Source organism: Hypanus sabinus, chromosome 2 (assembly GCF_030144855.1).
Source record: "Hypanus sabinus isolate sHypSab1 chromosome 2, sHypSab1.hap1, whole genome shotgun sequence".
Taxonomy (NCBI): domain Eukaryota; kingdom Metazoa; phylum Chordata; class Chondrichthyes; order Myliobatiformes; family Dasyatidae; genus Hypanus; species Hypanus sabinus.
Genome location: NC_082707.1, coordinates 12,320,485 through 12,337,673, shown reverse-complemented (window position 1 = coordinate 12,337,673; position 17,189 = coordinate 12,320,485). Strand labels below are relative to the sequence as shown.

Genomic DNA, 17,189 nt, shown 5'->3' with positions numbered 1-17,189 from the left:
TAACTACAAGACAGTCAAATAGTCAAAAAAATATTTTGCCCTTCTCACTACACCAATTCCTATCGAATTCTATGCCAAGCACCATTAGGCATAGTCACCATGGCTTTGCCCATGGTAGGTGGTGTCTAATCAATCATAGAGTACGTTACCAGGCAGGTTGATGTGGACAAGGCTGTGGATGCTGTCTATCTGGGCTCCCGTAAGGCATTCTACAAGCTCCTGCGTGGGAGGTTCGTTAAGAAGGTTTAGCCGCTTGGCATACGGTGAATTAACAAATTGGATTGGACATCAGAGCAAGTCCGAGAAAGGATTAGAAGCCTGGTTTTCTGACTGGAGGCCTATGACTAGTTTTGTGCCGTAGAGACTGGTGTGTTTGCATTTTTGTTATCTGTATCCACGGTCTGGATGATGATTCAGCAAGCAGGATTCGGAAATTCGCACATGATACTATAACGGCAGTATAATCGACAGCGATGAGACTAGAAAAGAGACTAGAGACTAGCAACTTGTTTTTGTGCAGCTGCAAAAAAATGTGCTGAAAATGATAGATGGCATTTAATGCAGACAATGTGAGGTTTTACAATTTGGGAAGAATAACCAGAACAGATGAAGCTGGGTATACAAAGCCATTTTTCTTGAAAGTACCTTCACAGGTAGGCAGGATCTTCAAGAATGTTTTCAGCACACGGGCCTTCATCAATCAATAATTTGAGACAGGAGCTGGGAATACTGAATTAAAAGTGTAAAGGGTTGATGATAATAGGCATATTACTTGTTGGGCACAGACTAGGTGTTTTCAAACACTTGATTTTGTGCTATAATGTTCTATGATTCTACAAGTAAAGTAAGAGGCCGAATACACAGCCATGATCGCACCAGTGTTGCGAATTATCGAGGAGGTGTCTAGAATAGTATTTTTGCTCCGTGTCAGATTAAACGCTTTAGTTCCTCCAGCAGTCTAATCATCTGATATATTCAGTTCTTCCCAAATGCTTGTTCTGTTTAAATTCAGGATATCTAGATTTTGTTAGTAATGCAAGGGACAGCAGATGCTGGAATGATTATTGATTGAATATGTGGGCAAAGACTGTTTATGACAAACAGATATTAATTTCAATCTCAGCCTGTCCATTGATGAAATATGCAACTTAAATTGTTCTATGTACTTATTATACCACCTATACTTTGGCACTACTCTTGAGGAGGCCAGATAACAAAAGATTGAACTACATACCAGTTGTAGTAGTTTGAAACATTTAATCACTCGATGTTCCTAGTTATTATTTGGAAAGTCTTTACTATCTACAGGGAGTGCAGAATTTCCAACAATTATTCGATGTAATTCCCCAGCTGTTAGCCATATCTACATCCATCTATACATGAGCCCCTCGAGTACCATGTCATCATCGGAGATTATAGAATGCTATTTTTATAACTGTTTGAATTCGCTTTGAGACATCTGCAGATCTACAATGAGACAATATAAGTGTTCTTCCCTGGAATTGTAAAAAAAAACCTGCAACTGAGCAATGTCTCTATTTCTAGCTTTGCTGTTGCTTGCCGCTTCACCAGAAGCGCATGGAATCCTCTGCCAACGGCGAACAAAGGACGACTTACCTGATTTGTACAAAGATGGAGATATTATCCTTGGCGGAATATTCACTATGCATTTGGATCTAAATCATGATCTCCATTCATTTAACTCTACACCGAAAAACGCTATATGCAAAAGGTGAGGTTACACTTTCTGTTCTGTCAATACTGCACTCTGAGGGGATATTGCTCTTACCAATCCATTAGATTGTTCAATTCTAAAGCTAATATTCGCCTAAAATACATAATTAAATCGGTGTCCTGTGTTTCTAAGGACACGACATGGTTTTATAATAATTTTAACTTAACGTATCTGCGTGAGCTATTGAATTAACTTTCATAGAAATATGTTGTGCCTTTATATGCTTAGATATTTTTTATTTAACACCTGAGTTTCCCTCTGCATTTTAACAGAAACCATGGTGGGACGAAGGGTGTGGCTTGAATGGAATAGTAGTCTTATGTTGTTTATTCTCCGTCTTAAAAATAATAGAATGAATGCACTAAGATTTTTGTTTTCTGTCTGTTCACGGTACGCTATTGCAGATGATGGTGGTAAAGCAGGCACGGCAATGCTTTGTTTGGAATTTTGTCGTCAGATAAAAATGGACATTCAGTCATGTGCCATATCCAAGTATTATACATGCTCCGTTTTTCACTTGACAATGATTTTCTCCTGTGATTCTGCACATTGTATCCCTGGTTATTTAGGGATATAATCAGTAGAGACATAAATCTGCAAGTAATGGAATGCTAGAAAGAGAATAGAGAATATAAACACTATTTTCTGGAAGAAATTGGTGGGTCAGGGAGAATCTGTGGAAGAAAATGAGTAATCGACGTTTTCGGTTTTGACCTTTCAATGGAACCCTGTAGCTCTTGCTCATATTAAAAAAAAAAGTAGCTATGTTCAATCCCTTTCAAGACACTTTATCTTCCATGAGCAGATTTGTTTGAGCAGTGACAAGGACAACATCACAGAACTCAAGATACAGCAGACTACATATAGTTAATTATAAAACGCTCGCAATAGATAATATGTACTAAAAATTACCTATGTATTTAAAAAAAAACAACACACATAATAATATTAGCTGTTTGTACTGTCAAGGGTGAAATGCATACTATATATTCAGAATTCGGCATTCAGGAGTCGAATGGAGGAAGACACAAAACTGGATAAGGCTGTTCTGTTGCTGATAGGCAGGAGCCTGCAGTGGCATCCAGGTGGCATGAGACTGCACTATGTATGAAGTGTATGTGTAATTTCTCTACAATTTGGAGACCCTCCTTTAATGTACGTCTCTTAAGGATGTTGCTAATTGTTTGTAGGTCCTGGTTAGTAATTTTATTACTTATTTTGACAATTCTATTGAGTGGGCTAAGGTTGATAGTGCTCCTTTCTCCAAACCATGCTGTGATTCTCTAGCTTAATACTGATTCAATGAAGCATTTATAAATGTCTGTATATGAAGTTCTCTCATTTTCCAATAGTTGTTTCTGGCACCTTTTGTCTTCAGTGTGATTTTGTTATCTCCAGTTGTGCCGAAGTATTTGGATTCTCTAACACCCTCTATCGACTGGCCATTCATTTCCAGGTTTGGGACAGTGTACTGATGCTTCGTAAAGTGATGACGTAGGGGAGTGATTTCAATAATGTTTCATGAATATGAGGAGAATGGAGTGATAGTTTAGTAAGACATGAATTAGTTTAGCACAACAGCTCGACGAACTATGGGAAAATGTTCTATTTTCCATGTGTATTTAAATTTAATTGATAACACCTAGTTTTGATGCAGTTCATGTTAATGACCAAAATTACTGGAGATACTGAGGACATTTGTTTCAGGATGAGTCTTGATGACGGTTCTCTGCCTGAAACCTCGACAATTTCATGAGTTCCTCGAGCATTTTTTTGTGAGTTACTCAGGATTTCCTGCATCTCTGTCTTTTTTCAATGTTAACATTTATTGCAACTCAACACCTCCACATTCACTTGCTATAGTTTGGGTCCATGATATCTCTAGTCAATGTAACCGGAATACAACATTTTATTTTAGATAGTTCTCTATAATTCTCTATATTCTCCACAATATCGATAGCTCTGAGGAAAGCGGCCAGTGAGTGAGTGGGCCAGTGAAGAAGCGGAGGTTTGAGGCTTTGACTCGAGAGGCTTCGACAGAAGAGGCGGAGGACGAGTTTATTCCCAGTTAGTCTTTACAATGCCTCCTGAGACGGTGATGTGCCTCTCCTGTCAGATGTGGCAGTCTTGGGGGAACTCTCCTCTCCCGCAGAGTCACATCTGCCAGAAGTGCATGCGGCTAGGGAATCTGGAAGACGGTGTGAGGAATCTGGAACAGCAGCTGGATGACCATGAACTCGTAAGGGAAAATAAGGCAGTCATAGATGAGAGCTACAGGGAGGTAGTCACACCTAGGCTGCCGGAAGCTGGTCGTTGGGTGACAGTCGGAGGGGGGAAAGAGAAGGTGAGTAAACAAGTAATGCAGAGCACACGTCTAGGCATTCCTCTGTATAAGAAATTTGTGAGGACGACTGACCAGGTGTGAGCCCCAGTGGCAAGGCCTCTAGCACTGATTCTGACCCTGTGGTGCTGAAGGATGGGACGGAGAAGAAGAGGGTTGTCGTCAATGCAGACCCTATAGTCAAGGGAGCAGACGGGAGATGCTGTGGAAGTGTAAGGACACCCGCATGGTTTTTTGCCTCCCGGGTATCGGGGTCCGGGATGTCTCTGACCGGGTGCATTAAATCCTGGTACGAGAGGGAAAGCAGCTAGAAGTCGTGATACATGTTGGTATCAATGACATAGGCAGGAAGAGGGATGAGGTCATGAAGTGTGAGTTTAGGGAACTAGGTAGAAGGCTGAAGAACATGATCACAAGGGTGGCGTTCTCAGGAATGCTGCCATTGCTGCATGATAGTGACGGTATGAAGTGGAGGAGATAGTAGATGAATGCGTGACTGAGAAGTTGGTGCAGGATTTTTAGATTTTTAGATTTTTAGATTTTTGCATCATTCGGAACTTTTCTGGGTAAGGTGGGACATTTACAGATTGGATGGGTTGCATCCGAACTCTAGGGGAAGAAATATCCTTTCAGGTAGGTTCGCTAGCATGTTTCGGGAGGGTTTAAACTATTGTGCAAGGGGGTTAGGACCCGGAGAGATAGAGCAGTGGAAGAAGTGCATGGAGTAAAGCCAGATCTAACCTGTAGAGAGGCTTTGAGGAAAGAGAAGTAAAATAAAGGGTGTAAAGGTAGTAAGCTAGAAGGGCTAAAGTGTGTGTACTTCAATGCAAGAAGCATCAAGAACAAAAGTGATGAGCTGACAGCTTGGATACATACATGGAATAATGACGTAGTGGTCATAACAGAGAATTGTCTGGCACCAGGTCAGGAAAGGATTCTCAATATTCCTGGATTTCAATGCCTTAAAAGGGATAAAGAGGGGTGTGGAAGGGGAGTAGGGGTGGCATTACTGGTCAGGGATACTACTACAGCTACAGAATGTTCAGGTCCGGCCCGGAGCACGCATTCCGGCTCTCGATCCGGTCCGTGTAGTCCGGAATCCGAGTCTTGTAGCAGACCCTCCGTTCACACTTAATCCCAAATAGTATCATCTGGACTCAAGGAGGCACACCTGATATGTATCGGCTGGCAGGTATGTAAGGGGCTCTGAGACTGAGTCGAGTTGGGGGGCTTATCCAGTTCCCCTATTTGTCTTATATGCGCTGATCCAGCAGTTTCGGCCGGTTCGCCTGTACTGCGCTACCGCGCTGTTCGCCTGTCTATCACGTTCCGACCTGGTCGTCCTGTAGCGTTGGTCGCCCTATTTATCCTGTTTCGACCTGGTCGTCTTGCTTGCGCTGGTCGCCCTATTTACCCTGTTGCGACCTGTTCATCATGTTTGCACTGTTTGTGATGTTCGCCCGGTTTCGCTCTGTTCGTCCTGTTCGCCCCGGTTTGGAGTACCCACCGCTAATAAACTAGTACTGTGAGTCACTCTCGGAGTCAGCCTGAACCGAGCTCCCCTCCTATTCCTTTCCTCCGTCGGGGAAGCCCGCCCGGACTGCCGTTTCCCGGCAGGGGAGTCTGACTCTTTCCACCCCACGCTTCCGACGGGTTGCGCACTGCATCCTGCCCAGGCCCCTGTGTTCCTGCCTGGGAGGCTGGGTCCTGGCCAAGAGCTATGCGGACCGCCCAGGGGGCTATCCTCCCAGCCTTCCTTGTCCCATAGAACCATCCTCTAACGTAAGCAAGATCCTGCCCTGCCATGAACCCCAGTAACCTTCCCTGCCATGAACCCCAGTAACCTTCCCTGCCATGAACCCCAGTAACCTGCCCTGCCATGAACCCCAGTAACCTGCCCTGCCATGAACCCCAGTAACCTGCCCTGCCATGAACCCCATTAACATGCCCTGCCATGAACCCCAGTTACCCGGCCTGCCATGAACCCCAGTAACATGCCCTTCCATGAACTCTAGTTACCTGCCCTTCCATGAACTCTAGTTACCTGCCCTTCCATGAACTCTAGTTACCTGCCCTTCCATGAACTCTAGTAACCTGCCCTTCCATGAACTCTAGTAACCTGCCCTGTCATGAACTCCAGGATCCTGCCATGCCTGACCTATCTCTGGACCCCAGGATCACCTTTTAACGCCACGTCCCTCACGCACGACACGGTCTCCCCATCTTGTTCTATCCTTTAGTTGTTCCTGTCCTGTCCCTAGAACTTCAGTGCCTGCGTCCTGCATTTGCGTCCAGTCTCATGTCCCCTTGTGACAGAACGTCTCCCCCAGCATGGACCTAGCAACGCACGCACTAAAGTCTGTTCCCGTCAGCCTGGTGTCCCCTCTTGTCTGAACATTTTCCCCCCTCCACCCACCCGTATCTTCTCTAGCTCTAGAGACCCTCCTTGGTCGCCTGGAAGCTCCCTTTGACGGGGGTGGGGAGGGGGTACTGTTCTGGTCCCGTCCGGAGACTGCATTTCGGGTCTTCATCCGGTCTGCGGACACCGAACATCGGATCTGGTAGCCGTACCTCATTTTACCCTTAAGCCCAAATAGGATCATCTGGACTCATGGAGGCACACCTAATGCTTATCGGCTGGCGGGTGTATATAAGGGACTCTGGGACTGAATCCAGTTGGGGGGGTTGTCCTGTTCTGTCCTGTTGGTCTTGTTCCCCCGTTTGTCTTGTATACCCTGGTCCCGCTGTTCCGTCCGGTATGCCTGGTTCGCGCTGTCGCGCTGTTTGCCTGTCTATCCCATTCCGGCCTCGTCTGCCTGTTTGCGCCTGTCGCCCTATTTATCCTATTTCGAACTGTTCATCATATTTGCCCTGCTTACGCTTTTCGGCTGGTTTCGTTGTGTTCGTCCTGTTCGCCCCGGCTTGGAGTACCCACCGTTAATCAACTAGTTCCGTGAGTCTGTCTCCGAGTCACTCTGAACCGAACTCCCTTCCTATTCCTTGCCTCTATCGGGTAAGCAGGCCGGACTGCCGTTGCCTGCCGGGGGAATCTGCCACTTCCTATTCCTTGCCTCCGTCCGGTAAGTCCGGCCGGACTGCCGTTGCCCAACGGGAGACTCTGACACCTTCCTACCCCTGGCTTCCGAAGGGTTGTGCCCCGCATCCTGCCCAGGTGCCCCGTGACATGACCAGGCCCCTGTCTTCCTTGCTGGGAGGCCGGGCCCTGCCCAGAGGGCAATCCTCCCAGCATTCCTTGTCCCATAGACCTATCCTCTAGCCTAGCCAATATCCTGCCTTGCCATGAACTCCAATATAGTGCCTTACCCTGAACTCCAGGATCCTGCCCTGCCATGAACTCCAGGATCTTGCCCTGCCATGAATTCCGAAATTCTGTCCTGCCTGACCTATCTCTGAACCCCAGGATCACCTTTGAACGCCACGTCCATCACGCTCGCCACGGTCTCCCCACCTTGATCTATCCTTTATTTGTATTTATCCTACTCCTAGTACTTCAGTGCCTACGTCCTGCATTTGGGTCCAGTCTCATGTCCCCTTGTAACACAGAAAGTTTGGGTAAAGTAGCAGGATCCTCTTTTGAGTCAGTATGGGTGAAAGTCAGGAACAGGAAGGGAGCAGTTGCTTCTACTGGGGGTATTCTATAGCCCCCCTGGTAGCAGCACAGATACCGAGGAGCAAATTGGGAGACAGATTTTGGTAAGGTGCAAAAATAACAGGGTTGTTATCATCGGTGACTTTAACTTCCCTAATATTGGTTGGCACTTAATTAGTTCCAAGTGATTAAATGGGGCAGAATTTGTTAAGTCGGTGCAAGCTGGATTCCTGTCACAGTATGTTGACAGGCCGACTAGAGGGAATGCCATATTGATTTAGTATTAGGTAACGGACCCGGTCAGGTCACAGATCTGTCAGTGGCTGTGCATCTAGGGGACAGTGATTACCGCTCCCTGGTCCTTGGCATTATCAAGGAAAAGGATAGAATCAGGGAGGACAATTTTTTTTTTAATTGTGGAAGGGAAATTATGAGTCTGCACGGCTAGAACACACCGGTGTGAATTGGGAAAATATTTCTGCACAGAAATGAACGATGAAGATGTGGTCGATGTTTAAGGATCTCTTGCAGGCTGTTAGGGATAAATTTGTCTCGGTGAGTAACCATGGCTGACACGTGAGGTGGAAAATCTAGTCAGGTGGAAGATGGCAGCATACATGAGGTTTAGGAAGCAAGGATCAGATTGGTCTACTGAGGAATATAGGATAGCAAGAAAGCTTAAGGAGGGGCTGAGAAGAGCGAGAAGGGGGCATGAGAAGGCCTTGGAGAGTAGGGTAAAGTAAAACACCAAGGCATTCTTCAATTAAGTGAAGAACAAAAGGATGACAGGAGTGAAGGTAGGACCGATTAGAGATAAAAGTGGGAAATGTGCCTGGAGGCTGTGGAAGTGAGCGACGACAATATAAGTGTGCTTGATGTTCTGGAGAATGTTGATATTAGGGCGGAGGAGGTTTTGGATTTGTTAAAATACTTTTGGAAGGATAAGTCCCCGGGTCCTGACGGAATATTCCCCAGGCTGCTCCATAGGGCGATGGAAGAGATTGCTGAGCATCTGGCTAGGATCTTTATGTCCTCGTTGTTCACGGGAATGGTAACGAAGGATTGGATGGAGGAGAATTTTGTCCCCCTGTTCAAAAAAGGTAGTAGGGATAGTCCAGGTAATTATAGAACAGTGAGCCTCACATCTGTGTTGGGAAAGCTGTTGGTAAATTTCTTAGAGATCGGATCTACGGGCACTTAGAGAATCATGATCTGCTCAGGTACAGTCAGAATGGCTTTGTGAACGGCAGATCGTCTCTCACAAGCCTGATAGAGTTCTTTAAGGAAGTTACCTGGCATATAGGTGGAGGTTGCGCAGTAGCTGTGATCTACGTGAATTTTAGTAAGGCATTTGCTAAGGTTCCCCAGAGAACTTCTACAGGCTTATACAGAAAGCCAGAAGGCATAGGATCCAGGGAAGTTTGGCCAGGTGGATTCAGAATTGGCTTGCCTGTAGAAGGCAGAGGGTCGTGGTAGTGGGAGTACGTGCAGCTTGGAGAGTTGTGCCTAGTGGTGTCAAAATACCAGGGATCTGCGCTGGAACCTCAACCTTTCGTGATTTTTATTAACGACCTGGATGTCGGGGTAGGAGGGTCGGTGGTACACTTTGGATAAACTCCAAGGCAGAGTACAAAGTAAATGGCAGAATACTTGTGGTGAAGCAGAGGGATCGGGGGGTAGATATCCACAGATCCCTGAAAGTTGTCTCACAGGTAGGTAGCTTATTTAAGAAAGCTTATGGGGTGCTAGCTTTCATCAGTCGAGGGATAGAGTTTAAGAGACGCGATTTAATGATGCAGCTCTGTAAAAGTCTCGTTAGGCCACACTTAGAGTACTGTGTCCAGTTCTGGTCGCCTCACTATGGGAAGGATGTGGAAGCATTGGAAAGGGTACAGAGGAGATTTACCAGGATGCTGCCTGGTTTAGAGAGTATGGATTATGATCAGAGATTAAGGGAGAAAGGCTTTACTCTTGGAGAGAAGGAGGATGCGGGAAGACATGATAGAGGTCTATAAAATATTAAGAGGACTAGACAGAGTGGACAGCCAGCGCCTCTTCCCCAGGGCACCACTACTCAGTACAAGAGGACATGGCTTTAATGTAAGGGCAAGGAATTTCAATGGAGATATTAGAGGAAGGTTTTTCACTCAGAGAGTGGTTAGTGTGCGGAATGCACTGCCTGAATCAGTGGTGCAGACAAATACACTAGTGAAGATTAAGAGACTACTCGACAGGTATATGTAAGAAATTACGTTGGGTGATTATATGGGAGGCAGGTTTGAGAGTCGGCACAACCCTGTGGGCCGAAGGGCCTGCAATGTGCTATACCAGTCTATAAATCAAATGACTAATGCAAGGCGACTACAGAAACTCTAATCACCTGAGTACACTGCGTCCTCGCTACAAAGACACAAGGTACATTGAAGTAGCTGGATTTCTTGAACCACACACACAAAGTAGTGGAGGGAAACAGCGGCTGACCCAAAATGCATGGCAACATATACAGGTGATCGTTGGGCCGAGACCCTTTATCAGAACTGGATATTTCTCTGCTCCCCTGTTCAGCCAACATGTTTTGTACTCTAAAATATGTGTCATTTCGAGAGCTTTCCTATCACATCCCTTGAATTCTGTTTCCTGTAAAATAGAGCGTTTATGGTCAATTAATCTGGTGAAATTACCAGCAATCAGTGTGCATCTGAAGTGGACTTCAGTACTGTGAACACGATTTGTTGTTATGAAGAAAATAGTTACAGGTTAAATATTTCAAGATTCTAAATGCTTTATTTTCATTTTCTGATTTAAGTGGGAAGCTTAAGACATTTACCACCTCCTCTTGCAATTATCCTACAGTTTTTGGCTAGCAAATTTTCGACTGGCGCAAACAATGATCTTCGCTATTGAAGAAATAAACCAAAATGATAATCTACTCCCGGGAATCACACTTGGCTACCAGATCTACGATGACTGTTCGTCCACCGAGATCGCCTCGAAAGCAGCACTCGCTTTGATCAACGGAGAAGACAAATCAATTGAATACCCCAAATATAGTGGTTCCTCCAAAGTTGCCTCCATTGTTGGCTGCCAACTATCTAAAAATTCCATCGTAACCGCCAGGACAATCGGTTCCTTTGGTATTCCACTGGTAAAGTTTCAAACATTTTTCTTATCACGGCTTCCTCAACTAATAATCACCCTTACAAACAAATGATCTCAGGTCAGGCTTGAGTTCAAACTTCAGTTCTAAGTTGCCTAAATGGGACACAAACACAGCAAAAATGTACCTTATACCTGGAGATTTTATAGTCACTAAAATATGCCGGAAAGTGACTGTGTTCCTGCATGCTGATAAACTGTATACCGGTCAACGCATTCTTGTTATTTTTTGCTAAATGAAAACGTAGAGCCCTACCTCCTGGTATATTCCATTCGGCTGATATGTTGAGCTGGTATAGTTAAACTATTAATTAAATAATGACCTGAACTGGTCTCGTTCATCTACAGAATACGCATGTCCCTCCATTCACTACACATTTAAGAATCCATCTAGAAGACTCTCAAATGCCTCTCTCGTACTTAAGTCCTTCGCCAAACCAGGCAGCACATTCCAGGCATGGAACACCGTGTGAAAAATAAACAGTAGGGTATATTTCCTTTGATCTTTCCCATCTCGCAACTTAAATGTCTGCACAATGATATGAGGCATATTGGAAGTGAAAAAAAAATCAACACTTTCCTTACAACACTTACCCTCCAATGCAGGCAGCAACATATCATCCTTGCCTGAATCTCCTCTAAAATCACTGCAATCGAGGGACCATAAATGACAACCGTGATCCTAATGTGCCAAACCAGAGTTTTATTAAAAGAGTAATGAATAAATCATTAATGGAACGCTGTAAATTATGCAGATAACATCTTGTATATTCGTCATGTTCCTTATTCAATTTTACAGTTATGTACAATTATCAGAAACAAGCATTGGAGGTATATCAGTCACTTGCAGTCAAAATTTTGACCAAGATATTCATCAATATACCTTCTTCTCCACAGGTTAGTTACTACTCCACTTGTTCCTGCCTGAGTGATAAAATCGAATATCCCACGTTTTTTAGAACCATTCCCAGTGATCAATACCAGTCCAAAATCCTGGCTGAGCTTGTGAGAACATTTGGCTGGACTTGGATTGGAACGATTAGAAGTAACACTGATTATGGACATTTCGGAATGCAAGAATTTGTGCAACATGTAGAAACGTTTGGTGTTTGCATTGCATACTCTGAGTCATTTCACAGGACAGACCCTCCAGAGAAAATCAGCAAAATTGTCCAGGTGATTAAACAGGCGTCCACTAAAGTAGTAGTTGCCTTTGTTCAGGTTGGTGATATGCGAATTCTATTGAACGAAATTTTGCGTCAAAATGTCACCGGTATACAGTGGATTGGAAGTGAGGCATGGGTGACAGGAGAATTTCTCCTCCCCGAAGAAAGAGTAATTTATCTTGCAGGGACAATTGGTACGTTCACCCGGAGGAGAGAGATAAATGATCTCCAGGATTATCTTCAAAACGTCCATCCTTCTAAATTTCCTGGCAATATTTTAGTAACGGAGTTTTGGGAAACTTTATTCACCTGCACTTTTACCATAGACAACAGGACAACCTCGGAGAACTCTGAAAGTCAAGTTCGGCAATGCACAGGGAAGGAGCAGATGAAAGGAATTGAAAATGGGTACCTTTCTGCGATAGGGGACGGAAGTTCATATCACGTGTATGCAGCAGTCTACTCTATCGCTCATGCACTGCACAATCTGTTAACCTGTGTAGATGGCGACGGACCCTTTATGAATAATACATGCGCTCCTATTGTAAATTTTCAGCCGTGGCAGGTAGGCATGTAATTCCTTTGCTAAAAAAAAGCACCTCATTGAGATAGCCATTAGTTAGCACTTCCATTTTAAATTGTCAGGCATGCAACCACTGTCCTCCATATTTTATCGATATATTCCGTTTGCCATTCCTATACTTATTCTCAGAAAATAGTCCTCAATGCTTAGCACGCCAATACTGACAACGGGTAATGGATTAGCTAATTGAAGAGAACAGTCTCTTCAAATAAATACAATTCATGGTCGGTTCGTTTATGTAGGGTACTGTTGATGGCCGAATATTTGCAAGGTCACTGGTAGAACTCTGTTGCCCTCTGTGCGGTCGCTGGTTGTACACTTAATTATTCTATATTATGTGGTGTGAGGGGGCAAGAACCCAACTATGCATCGAACAAGGGTGCAGTTCTATGGCTTTGCAGTGGCGAACAGGACTCGAAAACGGATTTCATGCCTCCCCTCAGAACTGAAACCCACTGCGTTTTATTTAGCGGTCATAGCTGGTGATACACTATATTACTCCTTAAGCACATTTCACTCTGCCTCGACAGCCTCAAATACACATCTCTCTTTTATGTGGTAATTATTATGCAGCACAATTTATTAATTTACGTATGGCAAATATGTATGTCTGTATTTATGTAGGCGTAATCCACAACCCGGTTAAAGAATAGCCTCCCTTGCTTCCTTCTCCAACAACCAACCCCTCTATTAGTTACTGCACTACATCAGGAACGTGAATTTCACTGCAAAGACAGGAGAAGTAGTATATTTTGATGAAAATGGAGACCCTGTGCCAAAATATGAATTCGTGAACTTACAAGCGAATTTCAAAGGGAGTGTTGATATTGTATACGTCGGTTATTATGACGGCTCAGCTCCGCAAGGGCGCGAGCTAGTGTTGAATGTCGAGGAAATTATGTGGAACACGAATGGAAATAAGGTATGCTACTTCTTTTACCATCTATTTACGTCGGCAAACTAGAAAATAGTGCATGCCTGGGAAATGGCTGATCATGCAGAAAGATACAGCTGATACTGCTCTAGCCTAATGTAATATAAATTGCCGTCTCCACTGTTTGATTTGTTTTCTCAAAAATTTAAAAGAATGAGGGATGACCTTGTTAAAAAAAAAGCTCCAAATGCTAGATTTGAGATCAAGAGGTAAGACGCTCATCATGTCAAACTGAGTAAATAGATATTATACCTGATATATTTGTGAATCTCCGTAAATCTCTGCATGAGGTTGGTAGAACGCAGACGATTCGATATGTTTAAAGTTAAAACAGATCGCTATCTGAAAGAAGTTGAGGGAGTTGGCTCAAAAATGGATTTTAAGCCAGTATAGTTCTGACACACTCAGACTGAATGCTAGGAAAAACTTGAAGAGCCCAGTGTCCTACACATGTATCATTGCGTCCTTGAATGATTATGTTTTCTATTTCGTTGTTTTCGCAAAATATTTACTACTCTTAAGGACATTGTTTCAACGCCAGATTGACTTTGTTGAATCATGGAAAACTACAGCACAGAAGCAGGCCCTTCCGCTCATCTAAACTATATTACATACAAAGCATTTAAACTATATCAAATTAGAGCTAAACTATAACTCTGCCTCTTCCCATCGACCTGAATCCGGAATATTGCCCTGCATAACGATCCAAATTTATCGTAAACTTTAAAATCTATTCTATATTCCTAACTTCCGTTGGCTGTTCATTTCTGCTTCTCACAAGCCTCTGAGTAATAGAGTTCCCGCTCATGTTCCTCTTGAATATTTCACCTTTTACTTTTAACATATGAACTTTATTCTCGCCCAAACTAAGTGGAAACCTCTACCCGGTCTACACGGATAATTAAGAACTCCTCTATGTAAACTCCCCACATTCTTTAACGCTCGAGTGAATAAAGTCCCAACATAGACTAACCTTTCCTGTAACTCAAGCCCTCATTTAATAGTGATCCCTACAACGCCATAATCCTTTTCCATAGTGAATCCTGAAACATTCATCCAGTACCTCTGATATCTCCTCCGGTTCCATACACCGTTTTCCATTGTCAGACTTGATTGGTCATTTTCTCTCACGTCGTATCCTCTTTCTCTGCACATACTTGTAGCATGCCTTAGGATTTACCTTACTCCTATCCGCAAAGGCCACCTCATGCACCCTACTGTCTCTCTTAATTTCATTCATAAAATCCTTCCTGCTAGCCTGATAACCTTCTGGATCTGCATCATTACAGTATTTAGGATTTGACCCTTTCATCAGCTTTCTTTTTTTTTGGACTAGGTTTACAACAGCTTTTGTACACCACTGTTCCGCTTCCCTATCTTTATCTCCCTATCCCATTGGAACGTACCTCTGCAGAACTTCATGTTGATATTCGCTGATTATTTGTCACATTTCTGCCGTACAGTTCTCTGAGAACAAGCGTTCCCAATTTATGCCTGATAGCCTCATATTTCCTCTTTTTCCAAATAACTCGTTCTTCACTGTCGGTTCCTATCTCTCCCTAATGATACGGTAAAGGAGACAAAATTGTAATTACTATCTGACAATGCTCTCGCACTGAGAGATATGACACCTGAACAAATTCATTTCCCAATACCAGATCAAGTACAGGCTCTCCTCTTTTAGGCTAATCTATATATTTTGTCAAGTAACTTTCCTGCAGGCATCTAACAAACTCCATCCCATCTGAACCCCTTGCTTTATTGAGAGCCAATCAATATTTGGGAAATTAAAACCTCTCACTAGGGCAACCCAATATTTAATACATCATTCCATAATCTGTCTTATTATCTGCCCCTCAATGCTCCTGTTAATATTGGGTGATCCATAAAAACACCCAGCTTAGTTATGGGGATGTAAATATTTATTAGCTTACTTTGAGCGAACCATTCATAATTTCGATCTCCATAACTTATCTTCTCTGCTATGAGTTGAAACGTCAATCTTTCTTCACTCTTGCCAATTAACGATTTCTGGAACCCCCGTTCGTGTCTAAACATCGATCACATAAAAAGTTGCGCAGGTTAACTTGCGTCAACATTCACAGGGATTGACTTTTTAAATTAATTTCTCTGGCTCTGTTTCAGTAGAATTTGTCAGCTGTACAGCATGTTTAATGAGTATTATTAAAGATCCAATAGACACTATCAGGAAGCGTTCTGTTGCTTCAGATTCCGAGCGCAATTTGCTCAGAGCACTGTCTTCCTGGAAGAAGGAAAGTAAGTCGGAAAGGGCAACCCAAATGTTGTTTCGACTGTGCAGTGTGCGCTGATGGTGAGTTCAGCAACGATACTGGTAAGTGCTGAAATGAATAGCAGTGTCTCACAATGCCGCAGATCTGTGTTCTTAAATATTTTCATATTAAGTGATTAATTTGTTTGCAGATTCCACGGATTGCATCAAGTGCCCCCCAGAATATTGGTCTAATGAGGAAAAAACCGAGTGTGTTCTCAAAAAAGTTGAGTTTCTTTCCTTTCGAGAAGGTCTGGCGTTTGTATTAGTGTCGCTTACTTTCGTGGGAGTGTGTATTACTTTGGCCACAGCTACGATTTTCTATCGGTACCGAGAAACTCCCATGGTCAAAGCGAACAACTCCGAGCTCAGCTTCCTGCTACTCTTCGCCCTTCTGCTTTGCTTTATTTGCCTCTTCGCCTTCATTGGTAAACCGTCGAGTTGGTCTTGCATGGTGCGCTGCACGGCTTTCAGAATTGTGTTCGTTCTGTGCATTTCCTGCGTCCTGGGCAAAACCATTCTTGTCGTAATTGCCTTTAAATCAACCGTACCCAAAAGTAGCGCGATGAGCTGGTTCGGACCAATGCAACAACGCTTGGGCGTCTTCGCCATTACCTTTTTGCAAGGTTCAGTTTGCGTTATCTGGCTCAAAGTGTCACCGCCCTATCCCCTGAAAAACATGAGTTATTACAGAGACATCATTATTTTGGAATGCGATGTGGGCTCATTGACCGCATTTTACTCAGTGTCAGCCTATATTGCTCTATTATCATTTCTGTGTTTATTGCTTGCATTCTTTGCCCGGAAACTCCCGGACAGCTTTAACGACGCCAAGCACATCACCTTCAGCATGCTGATCTTCTGCGCTGTTTGGATAACATTTGTTCCAGCTTATGTGAGTTCCCCTGGAAAGTACACCGTGGCTGTAGAAGCGTTCGCTATTTGGGCATCGAGTTTCGGTCTGCTCGTCTGCATTTTTGCACCGAAATGTTATATTATCTTACTGAAACCGGAGATTAATACAAAGAAACAAATTATGGCGAAAGGGAATTTACCTTAACGACCAGCAAACCTTTGTATCTTGTAGCACCAGTATGTAATCAGCGATTATGAAATGCAGAATTTAGACTTTTTGCCATGTAGGCAGTCGGAATGGGAACCAAATGTTACAAAAGTTGTTTACAATATGCTACAAAGGGGTTAGATTATTAGATTGAGAGGACACGAGATGTTTAAATTAGAATGTGATCAAGAGGCAACGTGCTGTCTAATTTACAGTGCATTTATGTTGAATTTATCGGTAACATTGCCTGGTCGAAACCATCCCTTCGCCAAAACTGATCGTAAATGTATAAAAAACATGAGCGGTCTTAT

The 17,189-nt window shown here is 43.6% G+C and overlaps 1 protein-coding gene across 1 annotated transcript in view; it reads left to right on the top strand.

Annotated features, from left to right (window-relative positions):
• Positions 1–16,875, top strand: part of LOC132403006 (extracellular calcium-sensing receptor-like) — a 73,621-nt gene extending 56,746 nt beyond the window's left edge. The window contains exons 6-9 of the mRNA XM_059986209.1: positions 1,546–1,732; positions 10,540–10,831; positions 15,755–15,878; positions 15,968–16,875. Of these exons, the coding sequence (XP_059842192.1) occupies positions 1,546–1,732; positions 10,540–10,831; positions 15,755–15,878; positions 15,968–16,875 (1,511 nt within the window). The remainder of the gene's footprint in view (positions 1–1,545; positions 1,733–10,539; positions 10,832–15,754; positions 15,879–15,967) is intronic.
• The last annotated feature ends 314 nt before the right edge of the window (positions 16,876–17,189 follow it).